The 24,206-nt window shown below is 44.2% G+C and overlaps 2 protein-coding genes across 40 annotated transcripts in view; both read right to left on the bottom strand.

Annotated features, from left to right (window-relative positions):
• Positions 1-9,479, bottom strand: part of rims2a (regulating synaptic membrane exocytosis 2a) — a 251,613-nt gene extending 242,134 nt beyond the window's left edge. For all 39 annotated transcript variants that reach the window (XM_064308375.1, XM_064308452.1, XM_064308208.1 and 36 more), the window contains exons 1-2: positions 6,235-9,479; positions 5,378-5,559 (exon numbers count right to left, since the gene is read on the bottom strand). In XM_064308375.1, coding sequence (XP_064164445.1) covers positions 5,378-5,544 — 167 coding nt within the window. In that variant the 5' untranslated portion in view covers positions 5,545-5,559; positions 6,235-9,479. The remainder of the gene's footprint in view (positions 1-5,377; positions 5,560-6,234) is intronic.
• Positions 9,480-9,635: 156 nt separating this feature from the next.
• On the bottom strand, positions 9,636-22,731 carry dcaf13 (ddb1 and cul4 associated factor 13). The gene is made up of 11 exons (XM_064308736.1): positions 22,522-22,731; positions 22,214-22,413; positions 20,927-21,034; positions 19,421-19,510; positions 18,909-19,064; positions 18,585-18,662; positions 18,423-18,505; positions 17,591-17,755; positions 15,860-15,995; positions 11,533-11,696; positions 9,636-10,347 (listed from the first exon to the last, which is right to left on the bottom strand). Exons 1-11 carry the CDS (start codon positions 22,601-22,603, stop codon positions 10,260-10,262), a joined length of 1,350 nt encoding a protein of 449 aa, XP_064164806.1. The 5' UTR covers positions 22,604-22,731; the 3' UTR covers positions 9,636-10,259.
• Positions 22,732-24,206: the final 1,475 nt, after the last annotated feature.

The raw sequence follows: 24,206 nt of genomic DNA, 5'->3' as shown, positions 1-24,206 counted from the left end.
TCTCCGGCTTTAAAGCCCCCGCTCCCGAGTAACGCACTCAGATCCACGGCTACTCCATAGCAACGCTAAAACTCTCCGGGCATCACATTCTGTGAAGCGCCTGCCAATGCAAAAAATCTCATAGGCAACAGTTAACCAATTAACCCCTCTAATTTTCTGCCATTCCTGCCTAGAAATGGGCTCAACACTAAATCTACCACAGACAACTGCAGTATTGAATACAATATTGTATTTACAATGTGTCCCGTAAAAAACGAGCAAATCGTTATTTTCACCCACTGATTTATAATCAGTTCAGAAAACTACCTCCACTGGTGTAGCCATAATATCTGTACAACAACATGATTCAGCACAGTCATTAGAGTTAATATTATGAGTTCAGTGTGCCTGCAATTTAGGCATAAGACCACTGAATTTTGTTCAGTGTTCTATACACAGTTTTTCTTGTTGACCAGGTAACTGGAATGCTCCTTAGGTTGTGTTCAACTTGATCCACATTAAGAACAAAGCATTTCTTGTAACTTCTGCAGTCTTACTAATGCAACCCCTTTTGGGTAAACAAGAAGCAGACTACTGATGAAACAGACCTCCAACTCAAGTGCAATACAAATATTAGCACATAACATGGGAAGAAATAAATTCCAGCATGTGCAATGCCGCATGGCCAGTAGGCTGTTCTTTCAGACAGAGTAGTTATTTTTATGTTTGGGGGCATAGCTCATAATTTAGCACTTGCCACTTTGGTTTCATGTCAGTCGTATTAAAAGGGTCATCTGTTATTACTGGGCATTTCAAATTGAAGAAGAAAAGAAAATAGGGAATGTGAAGGCACCATCCGTCTCACTTGTAGACAAAAGCACCAATACTTTTATGGAAAATCTCATTTGTAACCAACCAAAGTGTTTTTTGCTTTTCATGCTGTATGAGCATGTGCAGTGCATTCAGCTATACATGGCACTTCAGAGCTTCACTTAACACTGCGGTACAAAAAAACAAAACAAAAAAGCAAAATACTTAAAACATAAAAATATTTTGACACGTCTTCATGTACATATCCTATACAGGAAATGCCTTAAAAGTTGTTGTCTCTCGTGCTTTTGCAATAGTATTACAAAAGGATTTTTGACAGTATCACAAAAGGCTTTTCAGAATATATGACTCAGGGTAAGGAGGGTTTGGTGGGCATTCTATTTTAGCTGAAATAGAACCAGAACCTCTTCCTTTCCATCAGCAATAGAAGAGCAGTGCCCATGTAGGGAACAGACTTGGGCAACTTCCCCTAATTAAAGCTCGCTTTAATCCAAATAGTGCCACACCCCTTTAGACCTCAACACAGCAGGGCACAGAGGAGCACTGTCCCTGATGAAAGTGGTTCAGCGCAGTTCGGTAAAGCTCTCTTTATTCATCACTTTTGAAAAACATGAAATTCTCAGTCTGGTAAAAAAAAAAAAAGGGGTGACAAAACACCAGAACAAAACAAAAACAAACTAAAAAATCCACTGACAAAAATTAGTTAAAAAACAGAAAAAAGGCCACGGTAACCAGCGGTGGGTTTGGCATCGGAAGAAGGGCGCGTATGTTGAAAAGGATGTCATGGCTATGGGGAAATATGGTGGCGACTCTTTCGTGTGAGGGGGTTGTTTATGGGTCCTGGGGCTCTTGGTAAGGTAATGGACTCCGCCAAGAACAAAGACATTTTGGGCAAAAACCTATTATCCTCCCACCAGGAAGCGTGATCATGCACAAAGATCCTCCCAATCTCATAAAACACAAGCCAACTCAGCAATCTCAGCCAACACAAGCCAACTCTATCCTTGCAAAAGGAGGATGCGCAAAGTACTGAAAACAGGGCTACCAATAAGGAATAGTATTTGACACATGTATGATGCACCACAAATATTCACATCAAATCTTACAATCTTCTGGTTCAAAGGGGATGCTAAACTCGGTAGACAGCAGGCAGGCCACACCCACGCTGATGAAAGAGACCAGGCCTCTAAACTCAAGTATCATCACGTCTGCTTGCAAGCATCGCGAGGTGTTACAGTGACCTATGTGACATTAAAAAGTATAACTGAAGCTTTTCAAGAGCTGGGCAAAAGTTTTCACAAGGCAAGGCACGTGAGACTGTTTTCACATTGAAAGGTTCTTTGGTGTTAAGTTCACAAAACTTGCATGGAACTTACGGCATGAAGTCCCCGCACACAGAAATAACCATCTCCCAGGAGAACAGAGCGCTCTGACGCAACACGCTACACCGTAAAATGCCCAGTGTCAATTCAACTCTACTGTGTACGCACTCTGTTCAGCACAGTTTGCTTAATTTAACCCTGTCGAATGACAGATAAGGGCCTGCCCGGCGGTACGTGCGCGGCAGTTGAAATCACGATTCCCCTCTGAGCGCGCAGACGTTGCGTCTGGTTTGCACGTCAGGCCTTTCCCAGAAAAGAGGCTGACCTTTTGTCTGCCGTGAAGCAGGCCTGTGTCCTCCTGACACCTGTTGCGCAGTCACCGGCCCAGCCTAGCTTTGGGATCGTCCTCAGCATCAGTCATCGAGCGGCTAAAGCAGACAGCCCCCTTAACGGGAGTGAGTGAGAACAGCAGCGGTGATTCACACGGAGCGGAACCAGGCAGGCAATATGTCCATGAGTCACATTTACCACACTATCCTCCTCCCCCCCCCCCCTTCAATAAGATACCCAGCCTCAAATATTTACCTAATGACTTTTACCTAAACGGCAGCTTTAACCCTTCCCGAAAGTAGCCTAGCGTCACGTCTGCGGTGCTGGCCCATTCACCTGTCCTGCTCTGAGCCATGCTTGAAGAGGCCCCTAACTCACAATGACAGCCTGAACCTGAGCCACTGCCCCTCCATCTCATCCGTCCAGACGCAAACGCACCCCTGCATTATCGCAGAGTACGGCTTTTAATAAGACCTGAATCAGTCATGTAATGTGATGTAATCTCACTACAACAGGAAAGAAAACAGTGTTGAAAGCCTGGGTCATATTACTGGACAAATAACGGCACGCGTATCCAAACAACCAGAGTACACCCACGTATTCATACATTCAAACAAAGCATCTACAATACAAAGGTTTTGGCTTAAATGCATCTAAGATCTACAACGCCCAAGGTTAATATAGTGATGATTCATTTAGGAATCATTTTCGTACTTCCCCCCCAAAAAGACTCTATATAAAATTGAAGAATAGGCTGACAGGCTGCCATTCTGTCCCACTGCATCTAGTGATTGAGTGGGAAACCATGATGCTCTTCCAAGAAAATGCCATCTGTGCAACTGGAACGCCTTTCAGAAAAAAAAAAAGCCACAGATGATATAACAGAAGAGCACCTATGATGGACTCCACTGATAGTAACCCAAGCCACGTGAAATAAATACAAGCACCGGAAGTGTAGACAGTACATAGAATTCTGCACAGCTGAATGCAGAATGTTTACCTGTGACAAATGGCAACAGAAGACGGAACAGAAACTCTCGTCTCCAAAAAAAAAAAAAAATGACAGTAATTGTGGACAGGCACATAAAAGAGCACCCTCATACAGCCATCAGAATAAATGCAAGACCTGCGGCCAAAATTAGACATCACCCAAATAAAATATAGCCTTGCACTGGTTGCTGCCAAGTTTTGCAGCATCTAAATTGTAATTATATTTCATAATGTACTCGACGTATGCCTTTGCCTTTTTAAACAGCTAATATTTGATTTTATTGTAATTTATAAAGGTATGCTTGTTAATCTTTATTTTAACTGTGGCATCTAAGCAAAAAAGGGATAAGGATATGGACATGCAGAGATAGAAAGGTCAGAAGTCAAGCTATTGGACAGAATGGAGGGCAGGCAGTGGGGGTGTGAGCAGGTAAGTGTTATATGGTTGTGTAGTGACACTACACACTGTGCAATCCTTGAGAGTGTGTGAGTGAGTGAGAGTGAGAGCGAGAGATAATAAAAGGCTCCTGAAACCAATCCTCATGCAGGCCCAGTAACGGCACATATCCGATGTACTTAACTACACCACCCACGCAAACATGGGCTGAGCTGGCCATTTTCCAATGCATAGTGATAAACGACGCTGAAAGATGGAAGGGTCTGTACGCCGGTATTTACCAACGATATTATCTAATTAAAGCGTCATCATGCTGGTAGATTTTCCGCGAAACATTCTTGCGAGAAAATAAATGGAATTTCGTCCACTTCCAGTCTATTTTATAGAACTACACAAAACTTTATCTGAACTATTTTTGTACAGTGGTACGTCCATGAATGTCAATACTGTTTCAAAACAGTATACGCCTCCCTTTGTCAAACGCTTCGACAGCTGTCACAATCAGAGGAGTTTTAGAAAAGCCGCAGAACAGGTCTGTTCTGTTCCTTGCTGAATTTAGCTATTCTGAATTCTGAACACTGTCCGTCCTGAAAAATGAACACTTAAAGCATAATTTTGTTACGAGTTCGCAGTAAACAGAAACATACTAAAATAAAGTCAAAAGACAGCTAAAACAATTATTCCCAAGGGACGTGCTGAGGTATAGGCCTACACAAGAAATAACATTGATAACGTGTATAATGACGAGCTATTGCGAAACTCGGCTCCACCTTAATCAGCACTGGACAGCGCTCTGGTGCTGAAAATGTTCACAGCCAGAAACATGAAGGGGGAAAGCCTTCCGTTTGCACACGACAGCGGACATCCTGGACAGAGAATTAGCGAAGATTTCGTGACCGCGTGCTCCTTGATGGTGCTCAAACCATACATACTTCTTTCTCTGTTCGCAGACGACAATTAAAACGTTGGATATGTAGTTAAAAGGAGTCGGTAAGGTTTTTTTAAGCGAAGATGGCGGCCGTGGTTAACACAACCCAAAGCTAACAGACTAACTAGGCCCGTAGTGAAAAGCAGACTAGCCGGGAATAAAAAGCCGTATACCAGCAGAACTAATGCACACGCCTGTATATTATCGGATTCCAAAAATGATAATTAAATCTAATGACAGCGCATCGGCACGAACAATAAAACTACTGGGAAGCTTTGCTGTACGGTTTAATAATTCCCAATCTCGCCGCGGTGTTTACTGTACATTTAAAATATTCAGAATAAATCTGACTATACATTTATGCAGCCATATTGGATTTCGAGATATAAGGAAGAACAATGACATACTCTGAGCATTCTAAGGTAGGCGACTATTTATACGTGTGTGAAACATTCAAGTAGCCTATCACACGCCAGTAATTCCACGAAGTATCACTGCATTGTGGATATCAAGCGACACAACTTACTTCGGCTATGCCAGCGCATAGCGCATCTGTTCTCTCTTTCACTTCAACATTTGTAGATTTTGAACAAAGCTTACTTTAACATGGACTGTTCCTTTTCATCTTCTTTCTTCTGTCGGTCCATGACGCCGAGGATGATCTTTCTCTCCTCCTCTGTTAGATGACTGAGGTCCGGCACCTCTGGTAGGTGAGCAGCCGCAGGAGGAGCGGCCGGGCCGCCCCGGGGCCCGAGCGGAGCCGACATCTTCAGATACAATTGCTAAAAAAAAATCAACAACCAGCAATAGAATAAACTTAATTTAATTGAAAAAAGTACGCATACAAAACAGTTGATATCTTCCGAAAACTAGAGTGCGCGGGAGAATAGGGGATTGAAACCACCCGGAACTCTAAAACTGACACAGTAGCTATTGATTAATGCATTTTACCTCAATACACACACACGTCCATATAAATGACCTATGTGTATGATCAATAATGAGCAAAAGGGCAACTTAACGAAACGCAACTTTGGTAAGCTTCGAATTGCCTACCAACGCAAGTAGGCATCACACTTGTTAATGTAACATAGCCTAACATAATCCATAACATACCCGTGTCTTTGACGTTGACACAAGTATCTGTGCTTTTCTTTCACAATTCGAACTATGGAGCACATCAAGACTGTATACGAGAATAATAATGAGCCCATGCTATCATTGAACACTGTGATAAAACAGCCAAAACCCATATGAATCGCCAGATTCACACAATGGATTTTCAAAACACCCCAATTCCTCAATGAGGGGATAAGAAAGAAAAGCTGTCCGATAAATGCCCCTTATCTCTTTGAAGAAACGATCAGTTCCGCTGGCTGTAAGTATTCCAAACATACTTCTCACTATTCATCCAATGATGCATTCCCAGAGCAGTAGCCCATAAAACAAACTCTTGCCTTTTTATTTCGCAATCATGTTAAATCCCTTCTAACCCATCGCGGTCATCTTCTAGGAAGAGGTTATTCGCATCTTGAAAATGAGGAGTCCTTTTCTGTTTGTTTTCTTTCGCGTCCTTCCTCCTCCTCCTCCTCTTTCTCGGTCTGCTCCAGGTTGTTAATTCTTGGAGATTTCTTAAATGCACAAAAATGGATGCAATGAAAAAATCCCGAAGGGGCGGGTGGGCGGAGCAATGGAAATACGTAGAGCAAAGCCGAGCGGCTCCTGACGACGGGAGCGGAAGAGAGGAACTAAGGCTTGTTCATTGACAGTAGGCTATAGGAGAGATTACGTCGAAAACATGGGCTGGATAAGCAGTCGAAGCTGGGTCAGTCGAACTAACAGCATATAAAACGGTAGTCGAAGTAGACCTACGACCTATCTAAAAAATAAGTCGTAAGACGACGAAAGGTGCATCAACCATTTATCAATATATAGATTACCTCAAGTAAACCAGTCCTGGAGACAAACCATGTCAACGTGAATTAGTGTTATTAGCCCTAACACATGTTGAAACCCTCCATCATTCTGCCCACTGAACAGCGTGGTTTTCCTGACAGAATTCAACCTCTGCAGCGCTGGGAAGAGCAAAGAAACCACACGCATTGTAGCCTAGCCTATATTCTAATGTAAGCTACCAAATAGGCTCAGAAGTTAGGTTGTGGGATATCCTGCTTGATTGAAAATAATTATGACTCAAGAGATGCGTAAAAAAGGAGCGCATCCTTTAATGTGTACCTTAGGCTACTAACCTATGGTATACTGTGGTGCGCATATGTTCACGATCACATTTCTACTGCTTAAATTATTTAAGGTTTTTTTTTTTTTTTTTTTAACAATGGAGTTTTATGAACCTGAATATTTCCACCCATGTTATTGTGTTTCAGACCTAAACCCTAGCAACGCATTATCCGTCATCGTTCAAAGACCACAATTGTTTGTGTTTACAAGCAAGATGGAATGCTCAAGATTATACACTGATCCAAAAGATTATGTCTTCTTATCCAAATCTTATCATACTAACGCTTGCACTAGTTTCCTGTTGTAATTCTAAACAAATGTATGTGGCAGGTAAACCTCGACTGGACCCATTCATAAGTGTTCAAGACCGTTTATACCAAAATGATCAGCTATTTTGAACTCTTGCTCTGAATACTGTCGAGTCTCACGTGTGGATAATGCTTTTCTCAGATTTCATAATCAGTAAATTTCACTTGGCATTTCACCATTGATGCAACCTTTATGAACCATAAGAAATACCACAAAAATGTTAAGTGACAACACAAGGAAATTTTCAGGAGCCTAAGATGGTGGCACTCCTATATTACAAAAGTATCACAGCACTCTAAATGACCTAAAAAGTCAGGACCTTGAATTGATGTTCCATCTGATAGGAAATCACTACCTACTGCACAGTGTTCGACTGATGCAGAGAGACAAGCACCCCCTATTGGCAAAATAATACAACTTCAAGCAGCACCTTCATTTTCGTTCTATGGCACAGGTGTAAAACTCCAGTCCCGGAGGGCCACAGTGTCGGATTGTTTAACTTCAGTCCTGAAAGGCTGTAGCGCCTGCTGGTTTAACTCCAGTCCTGGAGGGCCAGTGTCTGCTGGTTTAACTCCAGTCCCGGAGGGCCACAGTGTCGGCTTGTTTAACTCCAGTCCTGGAGGGCCGCAGTGTCTGTTGGTTTAACTCCAGTCCTGGAGGGCCGCAGTGTCTGTTGGTTTAACTCCAGTCCTGGAGGGCCGCAGTGTCTGTTGGTATAACTCCAGTCCTGGAGGGCTGCAGTGTCTGTTGGTTTAACTCCAGTCCTGGAGGGCTGCAGTGTCTGTTGGTTTAACTCCAGTCCTGGAGGGCTGCAGTGTCTGTTGGTTTAACTCCAGTCCTGGAGGGCCACGGTGTCTGCTGGTTTAACTCCAGTCCTGGAGGGCCGCAGTGTCAGCTGGTTTAACTCCAGTCCTGCAGGGCTGTAGCGTCTGCTGGTTTAACTCCAGTCCTGGAGGGCCACAGTGTCTGCTGGTTTAACTCCAGTCCTGGATGGCTGCAGTGTCTGCTGGTTTAACTCGTCCTGGAGGGCTGCAGTGTCAGCTTGTTTAACTCCAGTCCTGCAGGGTTGTAGCATCTGCTGGTTTAACTCCAGTCTTGGAGGGCCGCAGCGTCTTCTGGTTTGACTCCAGTCCTGCAGGGATGCAGTTTCTGCTGGGTTTTGGGGTATTCTCTGCACAGGTGTTTCATTGATTGGCTAAGGAATCCACAGACCTTGTTCTCAAGGCCTTAATTGGCAGCTGAGTGAAAGGAAATGACAAAAACCTGCAGACACTATGGCCCCAGTTTGACACCCCTGCTCAATGGGCTACTATTCACACAAAAAAAGGAGAGCACAACACACATTATGCCATAGAAAATAACCTCACATAAGGAAAATAGTTCCAAGAAATATCAGACTTGATCTACAACATTTTAAAAAATTTAAAAATTTTAACTGGGTACATTAAAATACTTTTACCAACTTGATTGGCTAATCTTTCATTAAATGACAAGCATTCTGTGCCATCACCCATTCTAACATCAGAATCACATCAATTGTCCTTGCACAACCGTTAACCTGTAGTTCACACGGGGACAGAAATGCAAGGAGAGGTGTGATAGGCTCCAGTAATTTCACAAGGCCAGAACACAACCAATTAGAGGAACAGGTCAGAGTTCTTGTTCTCATTACCGGGCAGGTTAACTTTGAATATGTGACTTTTCCAGCTTGCTTCCTGGTGGCTTGTTACCTGCTATGCTGTAGAATTCCTTGTGTACTTTCTCACCAGCATATTAGATACTATTTTTCACTCCACCAGCATACAATTCCATGTCACAGTTTCTATGACCCTTATTATTTTTCCCGGGGTGCACTGGACATTGACAATACAGATAAATTCCATCCAAATTGCATTACAAGCTTAAGCGATTTTATCCACATTTACACAATAACGGATAGCAAAATGTTACCACTTAATTCTGCTAAAAAGAAGAATTTGCTTTAGTTAACTGGCGACCGCTATCTGACGCTAACGCAAGCAGGTGTGTGCTTCAGGTTTGGATCTCACTGCCAGGGCGGTCTTGATGTCCCTACACTTTCAGATTCCATAAGCGCCGTGTGGGACCCACACAGACAACCTACTGCTCCACACAGAGGAGGCCGGAATCCCATCTGCCTGAATGCATCCTCAGCCACACTGACTATCAAAATGGCCTCCACTGCAGAAAACTCAGCTTAAAACACCAAACTCCTTTTCATAACAGTATTCAAACTGTTATTGCTGTTGTTTTTCTCATGACTCTCGCACAGCCATTCACACCTACTTTAGAAGAGTATTTATCGATGTTTTATTTTATCAAATATAGAATATAAAGCATGACAAGACTCCACAAGAACTTGTAGGTCAGACCTTAGGAACATCTTTACCACTGAGTGGATATGATTCTGCTGTCAAATAAATTTTTCTTTTTCTAATTCTTACCACCTTATTCTACAAAGTTCCACTGATGAGCTTTTAATGATGTACCAAGAGTATTAACTGCAGAACTCAAAACCAAATGACACTATTCTGTAAATATCCATGTTCACATTCACAAACATTTATGGTGGGTTTGCTCAGCTTCCAGTCACCGCTGTTCTATGGAGATGATTTCATACATAAAACATGAAAATTGTGGGAGACGGTTGATGGGTGGAGATTTAAGTTGTTTTACTGAACCATTATAAATATTGCAATGAGAATGTATACTCCAATACTGACCGATGCTCCGGTCAGCAGTGTTGCCAGATCTGTAAATAGTGAACCATTTTCTCCCCCCGCACAATAACATAAAAAAGTATCCCAAATGGGCAGGTATTCGCCCAATCTGGCAACTCTGCCGGTCAGTCTCTGGGAAGGCGGTTTAAGGGTCTCTAGCGTGCGGGAGCAGGGGAGCGGCCGGACCGCGCGCCGCTCTACTTGACCACGGTCACCACGTGCTTCTCCTTCTCCGTCACCACGGGAACGGATCCGGGCTTGCTGTGCTTGCGCACGTTCCTCTCCCTGGAAAACAACAGGGGAAGGTAATGAGTGACCCGGAGCGCCGTGCGCAACGATTCCCGTCACGACCGCAAGGCGCTACAGTTGGCCTCGTCTGAGTATCTGAAAAAAGCAAAGCTAAGGATGCAGCGTATGCAAATGTCTGAACATGCATTTAACTCTTCTCAAAGTCGCCTAATACTCACAGTCATGAGATAAAAGAATGTTAAAAGAATGGTCCTTTCATAAGGGCAATATAATAATTCATAAGTGATACAGCAATGCTTGTCGATAACCACACACTGGAATAACACTGATGACATTACGATGACATACCAACTGACACAAAAGACACTGTAGCTATTTGCAGCGTCTATCCAGCAGTACTAAAACCATCCAATAGCATTTATCAAGTAGCAATAGCAGGAGTAGCGTGTTTGAACAGGGAAACTTCCCAGCCAAAACAAAATGTTCTCACAATGTTACTGGAATGGTTTTTTGAGAATGTTTTGGGTTGGCTGTGACGTTTCTTTGGTCAAATAAATTACTACTGTAAAACCAGCTGGGCCACTGGAGGGTAAAGTGCAAACAACAAGCAACATATCCTTTGCCTTTTCATTTGGAGAGCGTGTACGGAGAGGCCAGATTTACACTGGCAGGTCGCCCTCCAACTGCAGATAATACACGAGAACTATACAGGGCATTGTTAATGGTTGGAGTGAGGCCAGTGCAGGTCTAGTGCAAATGGAGGGTTTTCACTGCAGTCATGCCAAGCAAGGCCAGCTGCTCGTGCTCGAAAGCATGGCAGGAATACTGACCCCGTTGGCAACAGGAAGTCCGCAGTATGTAAGAGTACTAGTCTATACAAAGCCACACATCTCAAATATTCAGCCAAATAACTGGGGCCTTAATTGGTCAAGACTCGTGATTGTAACACTGTTACAGCCACTAGAACTGACAAACTAGCAAGTTTTGTGCCACCTATGCCAGGTTTAAATCGAACTGTAAAAAAGCACTTTCAACAACAGTTGAGTAGTATAACCCTTTTCCCTACTGCACAATCTCTGGCTGCGATTTGTACAACACGGCAGCACGAAAACTGCACTTCTGTGGTTTGAAAACACTTTTCTCAAACCCATGGAAAGTCAATGGGTGACGAACAGACACTGGGCCCATACAGTTTCCATGGCCCACGGGCGGCGCACTCACTTCCTGCGCCGAGCCTCCTTCATGACGTGCAGCTCCTTGCTCAGGCTGTACACGGCCTTGGGCAGGTGGCGGTGCCGCGCGATGCGGCGCACCTGCGGGTGGTGCTGGAACTTCTCCTTCAGCTTCTCGCTGTAGTCCAGGGCGGCCTTCTCCCTCTGGGACAGCTGAGGGGGCGAGAGAGAGAGGAAGGTCAAACGCTCCTCATCGCTGAGAGAGAGAGAGACCCACGGCTCGCACAGCTGAGAAAGGCTAGACCAGGTCAATGAAACAGGCAGTGCGCGGGCCCTTGGGCAATAGGAATGAAAAACGCGCTTTTACGCACAGTACATCGAGAGGTACGAGTTACTAATAAATGCAGTCCATAGTATAACCTGAGAACTGTCTCTCCGAAATTAACGAGTGCGCAATCTCATTTCAAACTGCAAACTTCTCAAATGACCACCTCTGTGACCTTATGTGAAATTGTGTGGGCCATCTGCCCAAACTGGGGGAGATCTAATCTGCCCCTACATAATGCGCTGCTGAGAGGGAGAAAAATGTCGGCCGGCCTTTGCTGCGAAGAAGAAATTCCACTGACGCATAAACAGACGGTTTTGACTGACCCATTTACACCCACAGCCCTCTTGGATCTGAACAGCAAGCCAAGAGACAGACTTAGAGACGTTTCGGAATTTTTTTGTACTGTCAGTACAAAGCAGAGGAATGCATAATCGGGGTGTACACAGGCAAAACTACCCATTGTACGTGCGTCATTTTACACGCTAGTCATTGCTAATCTTCTCTAAGAAGAAAACGATGAAAAGGCATAACATGCACATGAATATATATTACTACTTTATTAATGCAGCGTTTCCCCAACCTTTTTCCTTCTGCGGCACACTTTCCAAATTTACAGAATCTCACGGCACACCACGTCGACAGAAAAAAAAACCGCGAGCGACGTACTTACATTGATGTGACGTGCCAACAGTAGGCCTAAATGTTCTTTTGGGGTTTTAATTAAGTGATAATGACATTTATTTGGGCTTTTGTGAATGGGATTTGTTCATTTAAGTTTTTTAAAATTCATTTTAACATATAAAAATTTTTTAAAGGATTTTTCACACGGCACACCGGTAGGGAAACGCTGTATTAATGCAACTCAGCAGCTGAAGACATCTACTTTCATCAATATAGTATATATATATATATTTTTTTTTTTTTTTCCAGCGTAATCATGTAATTACAAAAAAGTGAAATTGATGTCCACGTGTGGCTGATGCTTTTTCACCCCTTAAGCTCTACATGCCATTCAAATTAACCACAAGGTCCAAAGTGTATTTATACTAGAAAGCCACAGGGAAATGTCTTCGGTTGTACCTACCAGACATTTAAATATTAAAACAGTGAGGGCATCAAACTAGGTGAGCGCTGCTCATGATTGAGGAATCAATGTTTAGTTCACAGTGACCTCTTTCCAGGTTCACGAACTGTGATGACGCTCACCTTGACTGAGAAGTTGATTAGTAACGACAATCGACAGAAGCCATCCTTTTTTTTGATGCAGCCACCAAAATTTCGTATGATAAAGAAAACAAAAATCTCAAGCTTCAATGAAAAAAAATAAATAAATAATCACACAATACCTGTGGGCTAATAACACATTTTATAAAATAAAAGCGCTAATAAAAATAAAAGCTTGACTCCCCTTTTCAACTGCGCGAGTCAGTCTGGGTCTTTAAGACACTCAAGGCAGAGGTCCTGAGCGGGTCCCTGGCGTACAGTAAGGTCTGGAACAGACTGAGTCTGGGTCCAACTGTTTCTCTTCCTCCCATAAATCCCCGAGCCGGGGCGCTTCCCCCGCTCTCCGCCGTCTCGAGCGCCCGCTCTCTCAGGCCTTTTATTCTAATTAAAAGCAACGATTTTCTTAAGCTCAATTTGTTTAAGAAACTCCCGCGGCTGCTGATCCCAGTAGAATCGCGCTGCTTCCCTCGACAGAAACGGGCAGCCCGTTAACGTTATTTATGAAATCCTTTACGCTCCCGCGCTGACCGCGGCGGGCCGGGGCGACTTCGAGACGGCGGCGGCCGTCGGATCGTCAGAAGTCTCCGGAAACCACTCAGCATTCTGACGGCTAATTGCCTTTTTTTTTTTTTTTGGGATGATGTGTATTTCAAAAGCACTTAAATATGAACTCTAGAAGAAGAACTATTTTTAAAAAAATGTATCAACAAGCCCATTGGTTTTACTTCCATGCAATATCTCAAGGAGACTAAAGGAGGAAAAACAACCCGATATCACGGCGAAAAGGACAAGACAGGGATCCCTGTCGACTGAAAATCAAAAGGAAATCATTCAGTCTGACAAAACAAGCATTAAAAGAACTTGGTGAACCTCCGATTGTTTTGCAAACTCTAAGACTAAAAGGAAGGGGGGGGGGCTACGTGGTCACTACATACCAATGTCCAAACCCCCCCCAGGTTGCTGGGACGCGGATTTCCCGCCGGAATCGGCGAGTCTCCCGCGACGCGCGCCAGAGAGGGAGCGGGACGGACTCTTGATTCAGCACTTCCTCCCTCTTAATTAATCGCCCCGCCGCAGCAGCGCGGAGGACGATTTGATTGTTAATGCTTCATTATTTCCACGGCAACCTCGCTTTAAGTGATTGGCCCGTTTCAAGACTGCTGATAGGAGCAGGGCCCGTTCCGACCCTCTTAAGCGCGGGGGCCCTGCAAATAAATCTCGCCTTGTGTACTTGCAGGAAGACACGTGCCGAAAGTTGGCAGCTCCATCCTCTGCCGGGCCGCATTAGAGGAATAAAGAGCGAGGGATCAGAGGGGCCGCGTAGAGGAAGAGAGGAGATCAGTCATCGGATGGGAAGGCAGCCATTATTACACTTAGGTTTTCGCCTCATAATTCAACTCGACGATGGCTTTTTTTCTTCTTTTTTTTTTTTTTTGGTACTTGGGCCAACAAAATGACTTATCTTGCTGAATCCTCAAAGCAGTTTTGTGTGACAATAATGGTCTCCCAGCGGAGTTTTTAAATGCAAGCGGTTCGGTTTAAGGGCCAAAATAGCCCTGCCTTACAGTATGTGGGGTGTAGGTGTTTATAGCAGAGTTATATTAGGAAGAGGCATTAATGCTTATTAATCCTTATATGAAGACCAACTGACCATGTAAACTGACGGTAGGACAAATCCAACAGACAAATTTTAATTTCATAGGACAATTTCCAATGTAAGACAATGTTCCAATATTAACAATGTAAGGATGTTCAAGACAAACTAGCCAATGTGTTTGGGAAAATGAAGTCTCAAGAAACGAACCATTTAATAATGATCACTGTGGGATGAACTACTGGTGCTGCTACACGTATTTTACTATGCCTGTGTGTTACAGACATGGCTTGGCATTTTCTGCTTGGGTGTTAAGTTATAGCCAGGAATTGAGAGGGGAACTGTAATTTCTGCTGTGAAGGTTACCGATTCGCAGAAAACCACTATTTGCCTTTTACCCTAAGGCATGACTACTAAATTGACAGGACTGCACTAGGCAAAACAAGGTAAGGCTCAAAACTCAGAAATCAGGAAGGATTAACTGAATGTGACAAAACGGCTAACCCGCTAAGACTTTCAGAAGCCTGAAATCAACATTTAAAAAAAACAACAAAAGTGAGTTGAGTGAATGCGCAACCTCATGTCCTAAAATTAATCATGGTCAACAGAGGTTTCGTAACAGACAAGATAAGTTATGGATAATTACCAACAAGATAAAACAAGATTCTGAGATAAAACACCAGCTACCGCAAGCCATTACAGCTGTTTTCTGGTGATGGGAATGGTGGAGCTGTGCAGCAGGGCAACCATCCCACTCCATCATAGCCACACTACACACAGCTATGGCCCTTATAGCACCACACAGAGGGACTATTCATTAATGTCCCATCCAACTGAAGAGACGTCCAAGAAAAGTAAGCAGCTTTTACGTGAATAGCTGGGGTCACTGCATGATCTGCACGATTCCCCTGACCTGTCTGTCCTCAAGGTTCAATATTAACAACAAATCGTATGTAAAAGCCAACTAGACAGCTAGCAATACAGTGTCTGGAACAGCTTTTGAGTTGGGTAGTAAAAATACCCTGATCGCAGGCTGCACACTACTAAATTTGTCCCTCGTAAGCTAGCTAACCAACCTTGGTAAACCTCAAGTATTCAAGTTTTAATTCATGATAACAGAGGCTCCACTCTCTGAAAACGGACTTGCGGCCACCGTTTTATTAGGAAGTGCGTTTCTGGCTGGCGCCACCTAGAGGATGAGAAGAGTGCAGCAGGACAGGAGGGACTCACCACTCCCAGCTTCTCCGAGGCCTTGGCCTTCCACAGGCGGATGTTCATCTCGTCCGACCCGGTCAGGATGTACTTGCTGTCGGACGACCACTTGACACAGATGACGTGCTGCATGCGCTTGGTGTGGTACACTTCCCTGCGGCCACAAACGGGAAAAGGCTGTCAGCTCACCGAAAAACCGCCATAGCGATTCAATACATGCTGGTTACGTGTACAATGAGGTATAGACCGCGAAAGAACACACATGTCCACACAGACGCATCATTTTTAAAACTATGACTGGGAAGCAAACAGCATTGTGCTCAGGGGATTGGGTAGGAAAGAGGACACGTTGCATGGAACAACATTCCCAGTAAACAAAATCACAATTTAGCAAAAAATAAAATAAAATAAATAATATATATATTCATGGCACTTACTGCTTTCAGCATATTGTCATACAGTAAATGCTCTCACTTTCCCATTCCAAAATGATGGCACTGTGTGATTGCCATTGGCCTTAACTGCCCTCCTCGTGGCCACACTGACACTCTGAATAGACTTTCATGCATGGTTCTGCGAGAAACTTAAACTCAAACTTAAGTCGTATTTGTTTGAAAATTAGCATTAAGCCAACCTTGTAACTGGAAAACCCAAAATTTTAAGCCATTCTTTTTCAAACAGTATACAGATATTTTCCATAAAAGCACATGCTTTGGGCCAGAATTATCCAAGATGCATTACTGATAATTATTCAAATCAGTCTTTATAGAAAGTTAAGCCACCAGTCCCAGGCCCAAACCACGGACCAATAAAAATCGAGGACCAGAACTTTAGATTTTTTACTTCACCCAGAAAACATATCACTGCCATTTCTGCCTTTTGCCTAGGATCACCATCGCTTTCCACGATTTTCACTTCATTCATCAGACAGTCAGTGTAATCTCTACCAAGTTATTTATCAAGATCCCTGCTTCCGCTGGGTTCACCTTTAACACACTTCCGTGTTCAGTAGACTGGAAGATTCCACCAAATCACCCACAGGGCCACTTAAACACTCTACCAAAATCAATGGACAGCCACAAAATCCAAGCGATAGGTTCAATACCCCCACCATGCACCGATCACTACCACTTGCATTAAACAATTCATTTAATTTGGGCTTTGCAGACTGGCGGCCATAGTGCTTCTTTAGCAGGTGTACAACAGTTCCGAAGTCTTTTCTACAGCACGCTAGGTTTCTAGCATTCCAGGGCAGATGCACAAGGTCACTCAGTCTCTCACTGCCAGGCTATTTAATAATATAAAGTCAACCATACCACAACACATGTCAACCTCATCTGTAAGACACAAATCATTCATTACCAAGAGTGGCCAACAAACAGCTCAAGAAATTCAAACAACGAGAACCTGTTTTAAAACAGGCCAGACTGCCCAAATGTACCCATTCTTGCTAGCACTGTCCTACGCTCCGTCTCCCCGGCCTACTCGCCCTTGTCGTCTCTAAAGGTGAAAACTGTATTATTCAAAAGGGATGGACCTCCCATTAATCAAAGCACGGCAGCGTGGACTTGCGGATAAAAAGATACGTGTTGAAGGCTGGCTGGTTTTGGCGCGTGATATCGATCCTGCCAGGTCCTGCAAGCTGCTCGAGCCGGAGCAAGACGAGGAGATAGAGCAGCGGACAGAGAGCGGACTGCAGCAAAGGAGCGAGCAGCGACCGGTGGAGGGGAGTGGGGGGGGCGCACTGACCTGCTGCGGCCCTGGTCTTTGGGGAAGATGCGGACCGTTTTGTCGAAGCTGGCCGAGACGAACTCCGTGCCCGTGGGGCAGTAGTCCAGGTCCAGGACGGCCGAGACGTGGTCCATGTGCACGATCTTGGGAGCGTCCAGCCTCCTCATGTCGAAGGTGTACAGGCTGAAAGCAGGCAGACGGAGAGGGGTCAGCTCACAAGCCTGAGAACGAGTCGGGCTCCAAGCCAGGATGTGCCGACCCTAGCCTCGCGAAGGACCAAATTTTAAATTAGTCTTTTTCGACTGGTGACTCCCACTGAGCTGGAAAGGACTACTACACCGATTCAAGTGATTCAAACGGTAGCAGTGTAATAGAATGGGTTAGGAACTGAGCCTGTAACAAAGGCTGCAAGTTCGATTCCCAGGTAGGGACACTGCTGTTGTCCCCCAGAGCGAGGCACTTAACCTGAATTGCTCCTGTAAATGTGGATACTATGCAAAAATGCCGCTGTGAAGTCGCTCAGGATAAGAACGTCTGCTAAATGCCAGTAACGTAATGGAATGCAACAGAACCACAATAAGAGGCTTGACGCAGTGATGAGCCTGGCACTACTGTAAATATAGCCAGCAGGAACTATGAGAAGAAAAAGGAGGTTGTCACGTCCAACAAAAATGTACTATCAGCAACCTGTTCAGACCAAAAGAAAAAACAGATGAAGGCTGTCAACTTTTATAAACTGTCAAACTGTGACTTATTTCAAACCCCTTGGAGCATACATTCACTTCTACCATTTCAAATTCCTAGGAGCGTACAATAGCAACAATAACAACCAACTTCTGCAGTAGCTTACTTGTAATCTTCATTAGCACAGGTGAAATGAAAAGCTTCCATAGGGTTCCAGCACAAAGTGTTGCTCCTCAACTTCATGATGACCTGTGGGGGACATGGGGTGGTGCAGTCAGGAACAAACCGACACACTAAACACCACAGAGCGAAGGAGACTCCGGTTCACCTTTTTGAGTGGAGTGGCTTCCCTCATGTCGTACAGCACGATGCTTCTGTCAGACGCACAACTGGCAAGTAGATGTGTCTGTAGGAGAACGGCAGGGAACGGTGAAACCGTGCACACGCAGTCACTGACATACAGACACGCGCGGGTGCATCCAAGTGCTCAGAGATGTATAATGGCGAGCACTAGCATACTGCCAAATGCACAGATAAGCAACGCAAGTGCACTTGCATACACGCACACAAACACACACGTAAGAAAAAGAGGCAGAGACAGAGGGAGGGAGGGAGAGAGAGAGAGAAAGAGAGCACAAGTGCAGAAGGTCACCTCCACAGGGTTGAATCGAACTGAGCTGAAGCTGTCCACCCCCCAGCTGAAGGTGCGGATGGGGCTGCTCTTCTGCTCGTCCCAGATGTCCACCTGCTGGCCACATGTGGCAAAGATGCCCTCCTTCCAGTGATGGTCAATGCCTGTGTACACAGCCTGCCAGGAACGATCAGGGTTCACAAACTCAGTCATCCAGCTCGAGCATCTTAAGCATATCTATAGCAGTCTTGACCAGAATTGAGTTCATTTACAGACGTATGGCTGGAGAATTTTCCAGACTCCACTTGAAGCTGCACATATACAAGATCATGACTACGGACTACCAGCCTGGTCAGGCTCATAGGACTGTAAACTTATGAGCCTGACAAGAAGACAGGCTAACACACAGCTTTTTCCTAACATTAAAGTCCCGCTTCATGTAAAAATTGGGATCCTTAATCAGGGAATATGCCATAAAGGTTCCACAAGAGCATGTGAGAAAGCATATGCTAATGTTACACTCGAGCCCCTACCTTCCCCAGAATAGTGTTCAGAGGCTCCTCTTCCTCTCCATAGGACGGGGCCTCCATCTTCCACTGTTTGATGGTTTTATCATCACCAACCTGTAACCCAGAGTCAGGCACACAGGAAACGCTCATTTCACACACCAGACCTCTGCCCATTCCAAAGGGAGAATCAACAGCTTCAATATACACGGTGTGACCAAGCATGCATGAAATACATACTCTATGCATGGCTGATTTGGAAACAGCATTAAGGTTTGTATACAATTATTAGTGACATTAGGACCGTCTTGTAGTAATTGTTAATTCCAACATTAGTTTTGACATGATCATTATTATTTATTATTGCTACATCCAAGCAAAGACCTTCCCTGGCTTTCTCAGCCCAAGGTCCCCTTTAAAGAGAACAAAGAAAAATATATACACCATGGACACAAGTTTCTTTTATGTTGTAGCATCTAAGGTATATTTAGAATTTATTGCAAATAAATATCAGACAGCAAAAGACTTGCACAATGAGGCTGTCATGTTTTAGTTGAGTGTCTCGGTGTTGTAGTTAACTGTGGTGTTGGACTTTTACTGTACTGCTATATATATTTTTTTTATATTGCATTTCATTTTGATAATGTCCCGTTTTATCATGTAACCCATGCTGTCCTTGGATTTTGGAAAGGCGAGGTATAAATAAAACTGATGACGTTGCCGATAATGGCCGTTCCTGTTTACAGTGCTTCGGCGAAAACCAAATTTGTCCCCACCTGGGAAAAAGCCAAATGCTGCGGTGAAGCAGCAGGAAAAGGAGAGGAACATGCCATTAACAGGAGAGAAGGGAAAAGGAGAGGAACATGGCATTAACGGGAGAGAAGGGAAAAGGAGAGGAACATGGCATTAACGGGAGAGAAGGGAAAAGGAGAGGAACATGCCATTAACGGGAGAGAAGGGAAAAGGAGAGGAACATGCCATTAACGGGAGAGAAGGGAAAAGGAGAGGAACATGCCATTAACGGGAGAGAAGGGAAAAGGAGAGGCACATGCCATTAACGGGAGAGAAGGGAAAAGGAGAGGAACATGCCATTAACGGGAGAGAAGGAAAAGGAGAGGAACATGCCATTAACGGAGAGAAGGGAAAGGAGAGGAACATGGCATTAACGGGAGGAAGGAAAAGGAGAGGAACATGGCATTAACGGGAGAGAAGGAAAAGGAGAGGAACATGCCATTAACGGGAGAGAAGGGAAAAGGAGAGGCACATGCCATTAACGGGAGAGAAGGGAAAAGGAGAGGAACATGCCATTAACGGGAGAGAAGGGAAAAGGAGAGGAACATGCCATTAACGGGAGAGAAGGGAAAAGGAGAGGAACATGGCATTAACGGGAGAGAAGGGAAAAGGAGAGGAACATGCCATTAACGGGAGAGAAGGGAAAAGGAGAGGAACGTGCCATTAACGGGAGAGAAGGGAAAAGGAGAGGAACATGCCATTAACGGGAGAGAAGGGAAAAGGGCCGGGCGAGTGCAGTACCGTGAAAAAGGAGGTGCCGCAGAAGCGAGCGCACATGCCCCTGACGAACCCCTCGTGCGCCTGGAGCGTCCGCGTGCATTCCCGATTGGTCAGGTTCCACATTTTCACCTGCGCGGCACAAAATGACAACCCTCAGCCGAAGTCAAAGGTCACATGGGGGAAAAAAACTAATCCAAGAGATGAGGGCAATGCTGTTCCACAATGAAAAACACCAGTGTTCTATTTGCACTGAAAACTTAACCTTAACAAAAAACAGGGTATTGAACATTCAGCAAGGGAATGAAATTGATTCTCTAGGCTAACCTCTCAGCGAGCACCTATGACACTTTTGTCCTCTGTGCCTCTTAATTCGATGAAGCGTCAGTGGCCTATTTCAGTTAAACATCCCTGTTTGATGCTTCGTTATGGACACTAATGAAGAATGCCCAAGAAGAGTATATCCATTGCCATCAATACTGTGTCAATGGGTGTTCTGAACTTGGTCAGTCCTCTCTATCAAAGATAGGGGAGACAGAACTCAGTGTTAAAGCGTAGGGTCCTGGTCCTGAATCTGGTGAAGGCACTCTCTCAGTGCAGTGATGCACCCCAGTGCCCAAAACCGAATCCTGAGTTGTGCGTCACTATGAGTTAGCCATAGTGACAATGGGTTTCAGTCATTAAAGTATACCTTGACTCACTGTGCAAGAGTAACTCCTCTGCCGAACTGGACAAACCCAGCACCCTGTGCCACTTCTTGTGATCCGCTAATGTAATGACCTTCCAGCTCGGCTGGTTAGCCGTTAAATTACTAGAAGCAATAACTGGCTATGAGCACTTTGTGATGACACATGCCAGTCTCGGTTCTCTTTAACGATGAAGGGTGCGAAGGTAGGACAAGTTTGCAGATAGGACTACATACTGAAACACAGGGTAACAGCAACAAAAGGCCACATACACAATCTAAGCACTGGATTTAACCATGGATAAACAAAAAAGTATGAAGTAAAACGGACGGTGTTGTGTAACGTGCAGACACACTTGATGAAGCACTGCATAGTCCTGAATTGTTCAATCATTCCCTCAGATAGATGTTCAGTCAATCTACTGGCAGTAGCTGTTAGGGTTTCACTTCAGCATTTATAAATCACTACTGACGAAACCAGTAACACAACACTGTTTTTCATAGTTCATGGTTCTACAGAAGCGCTTTAGTTCATGCGGTCAGCAAATTACAGGCGTACAGTGGGACTACGGATAATGTTAGCCACGTGTTTTGTTTTTGTTTTTTAAGTCATCGGTTGTAGCCACCTCTCCATCGCAGGATCCAGACAGCAAAGTGGCCAGGCTCGTGGGGTGTTTAGCCATGCAGTTCACTCCATCCCTATGCCCGTCCAGAGAAGCCAAAAACGGCTTTGCGAATACTCTCTCCAGTTTGGTTGCATTAAGAGCGCGGGTGAACTCTCTTGGGACCTCAAACGGGTGGAGGGATGGGTCGTAGTTCCTCGGGACTGAAATCACAAAATCGACACGTTAGCTCATTGTGTAGCTAGCTAGTTAACATTAAAGGCAAGATGATTAATAACTACGTGGTCAGCTAGCTACGTAGTCAGACTTACCACGCTGTATATCTTTCGTTGTTTCACGAACATAATCATCCGGATTTCTGCACAGCACCTTCACTTTCATTTTTTTTATCATGCGTTGAGATCCAGTTTATATTTTAAAGTGTTCAACCGCTATTCCAAATATGAGATATCCTACCGCAAACATGCGTTCACACAACATTCAGTCACATGTATGTACCATAGATATCTGCGTAAAACACACTTACTTTATTTGTGCTGCCTCCTTTCGAGTCGGAGGAAAACAACATGTTTAAATTAGGCATGGGAAAGCAACTAGCTGTTTACGTACCTTCTGATAACATGACACTTTCAGCCTTTACAGCATATTCATGCTTCAAATAAAAAATAACTGAATGAGATATGTTGCGTTTTTAACTGATGTCAATGGAGTGCAAAGAGTTCAGAGAACTGCGGACAGCACACGAGCGCATAGGATTTAGAAATTATATCTGCAGTTCACTAACTGCAATATTCTCAGTCATTTCATGAGGGCTCACATTCTGAAACGCTTGCTGTGAATTATAGGCATCAAGGGATCAGTATAAAAGTTGCAACTTCCAAGGATGGCCAGAATGTAGTCAAATCAGACATATTCGTAGCCCACGAGCAATAGGCCTATTTCACAAGATGGCGACCAAAACCGGATGTAGGGATACTTTGTTTCCGGTTACCGTTGCTACGGACGCAAGTCCATTTCTGACAGCGAAAAATTGAGCCTAAACGGCGACGTGTGTTCTCACAGTCCCTGATAGCTCTGCCAAAGTTCACTGTCCGATGTTATCCGCATTGTCGAAGCATTGCCAGTGAACGTTAAGCGGTCTAAACTGGACAAGGGCTATAAATTCTTTTTTGAGAAGTTTATATTCGGTTATGAAGGTAAGTATAACGTTAGCTCTGGTTCACCAGAAAGCTAAATAGCTAGCTTGCTAACCACATCAAGTTAGCCGATTAAAGAGATGTTGCACTTCGACATAACATAAATTCTTTTCTGGAGGCGACTCCATTGTGTTTTCGTAGCGTGAAGCAACATCTGCTGTCCGTTAACAGCGTCTCTGTTCCTCTCGGTTGTCCCAAAAATGAATGACAACTGTGAGGAAAAGCGATTCTGTTAACGTTGACGGTCAGCAGGGGAGGCAAATGCTATGTAAGTACAATGTGTTAGGCTCCACAAAATTACTTATGTTATTATACCGAAGTGAAATATCTCTGAACTAAGTTTTGTACTACCGTTACTATTTTGTGACATGCTGTTTGTGCTGTACTTGTTCTAATAAAGATTTATATTGCTTGTCAGATCGCCTGCGTAATGGTGTTCAGTTCACTACCGAGCTGTTTGTTTTCATCGCTAATAAAAACTACCCACACATTTTTAAATCAGCTGATATATCTTAAGTAGGCTTGTCGCGATGTCCGTCAATACATTTTGTAATTACAATTAACAACTAAAATAAACGTGCATCTGCAGTTTCAACATTGAATATCCAAATATGTGCTTGCTAACAAGCTAGCTGTCTAAAATGTAATTTGCTAATCATAACATAACATATAGGCTAGCTCGCTAACTGATTTTATGACATTCCAAGTTCCAGCGCACACCAAACTACGGAGGAAGAGGTCTGCATGCTATTTCGCCGAGGCTCTCAACCAGGCGAACGTTTCCCTGCTCCTGTTTACAA

This window comes from Anguilla rostrata, chromosome 1 (genome assembly GCF_018555375.3).
Source record: "Anguilla rostrata isolate EN2019 chromosome 1, ASM1855537v3, whole genome shotgun sequence".
In the NCBI taxonomy this organism is placed as follows: Eukaryota; Metazoa; Chordata; class Actinopteri; order Anguilliformes; family Anguillidae; genus Anguilla; species Anguilla rostrata.
This window is presented reverse-complemented; position numbering and strand designations above follow the sequence as displayed.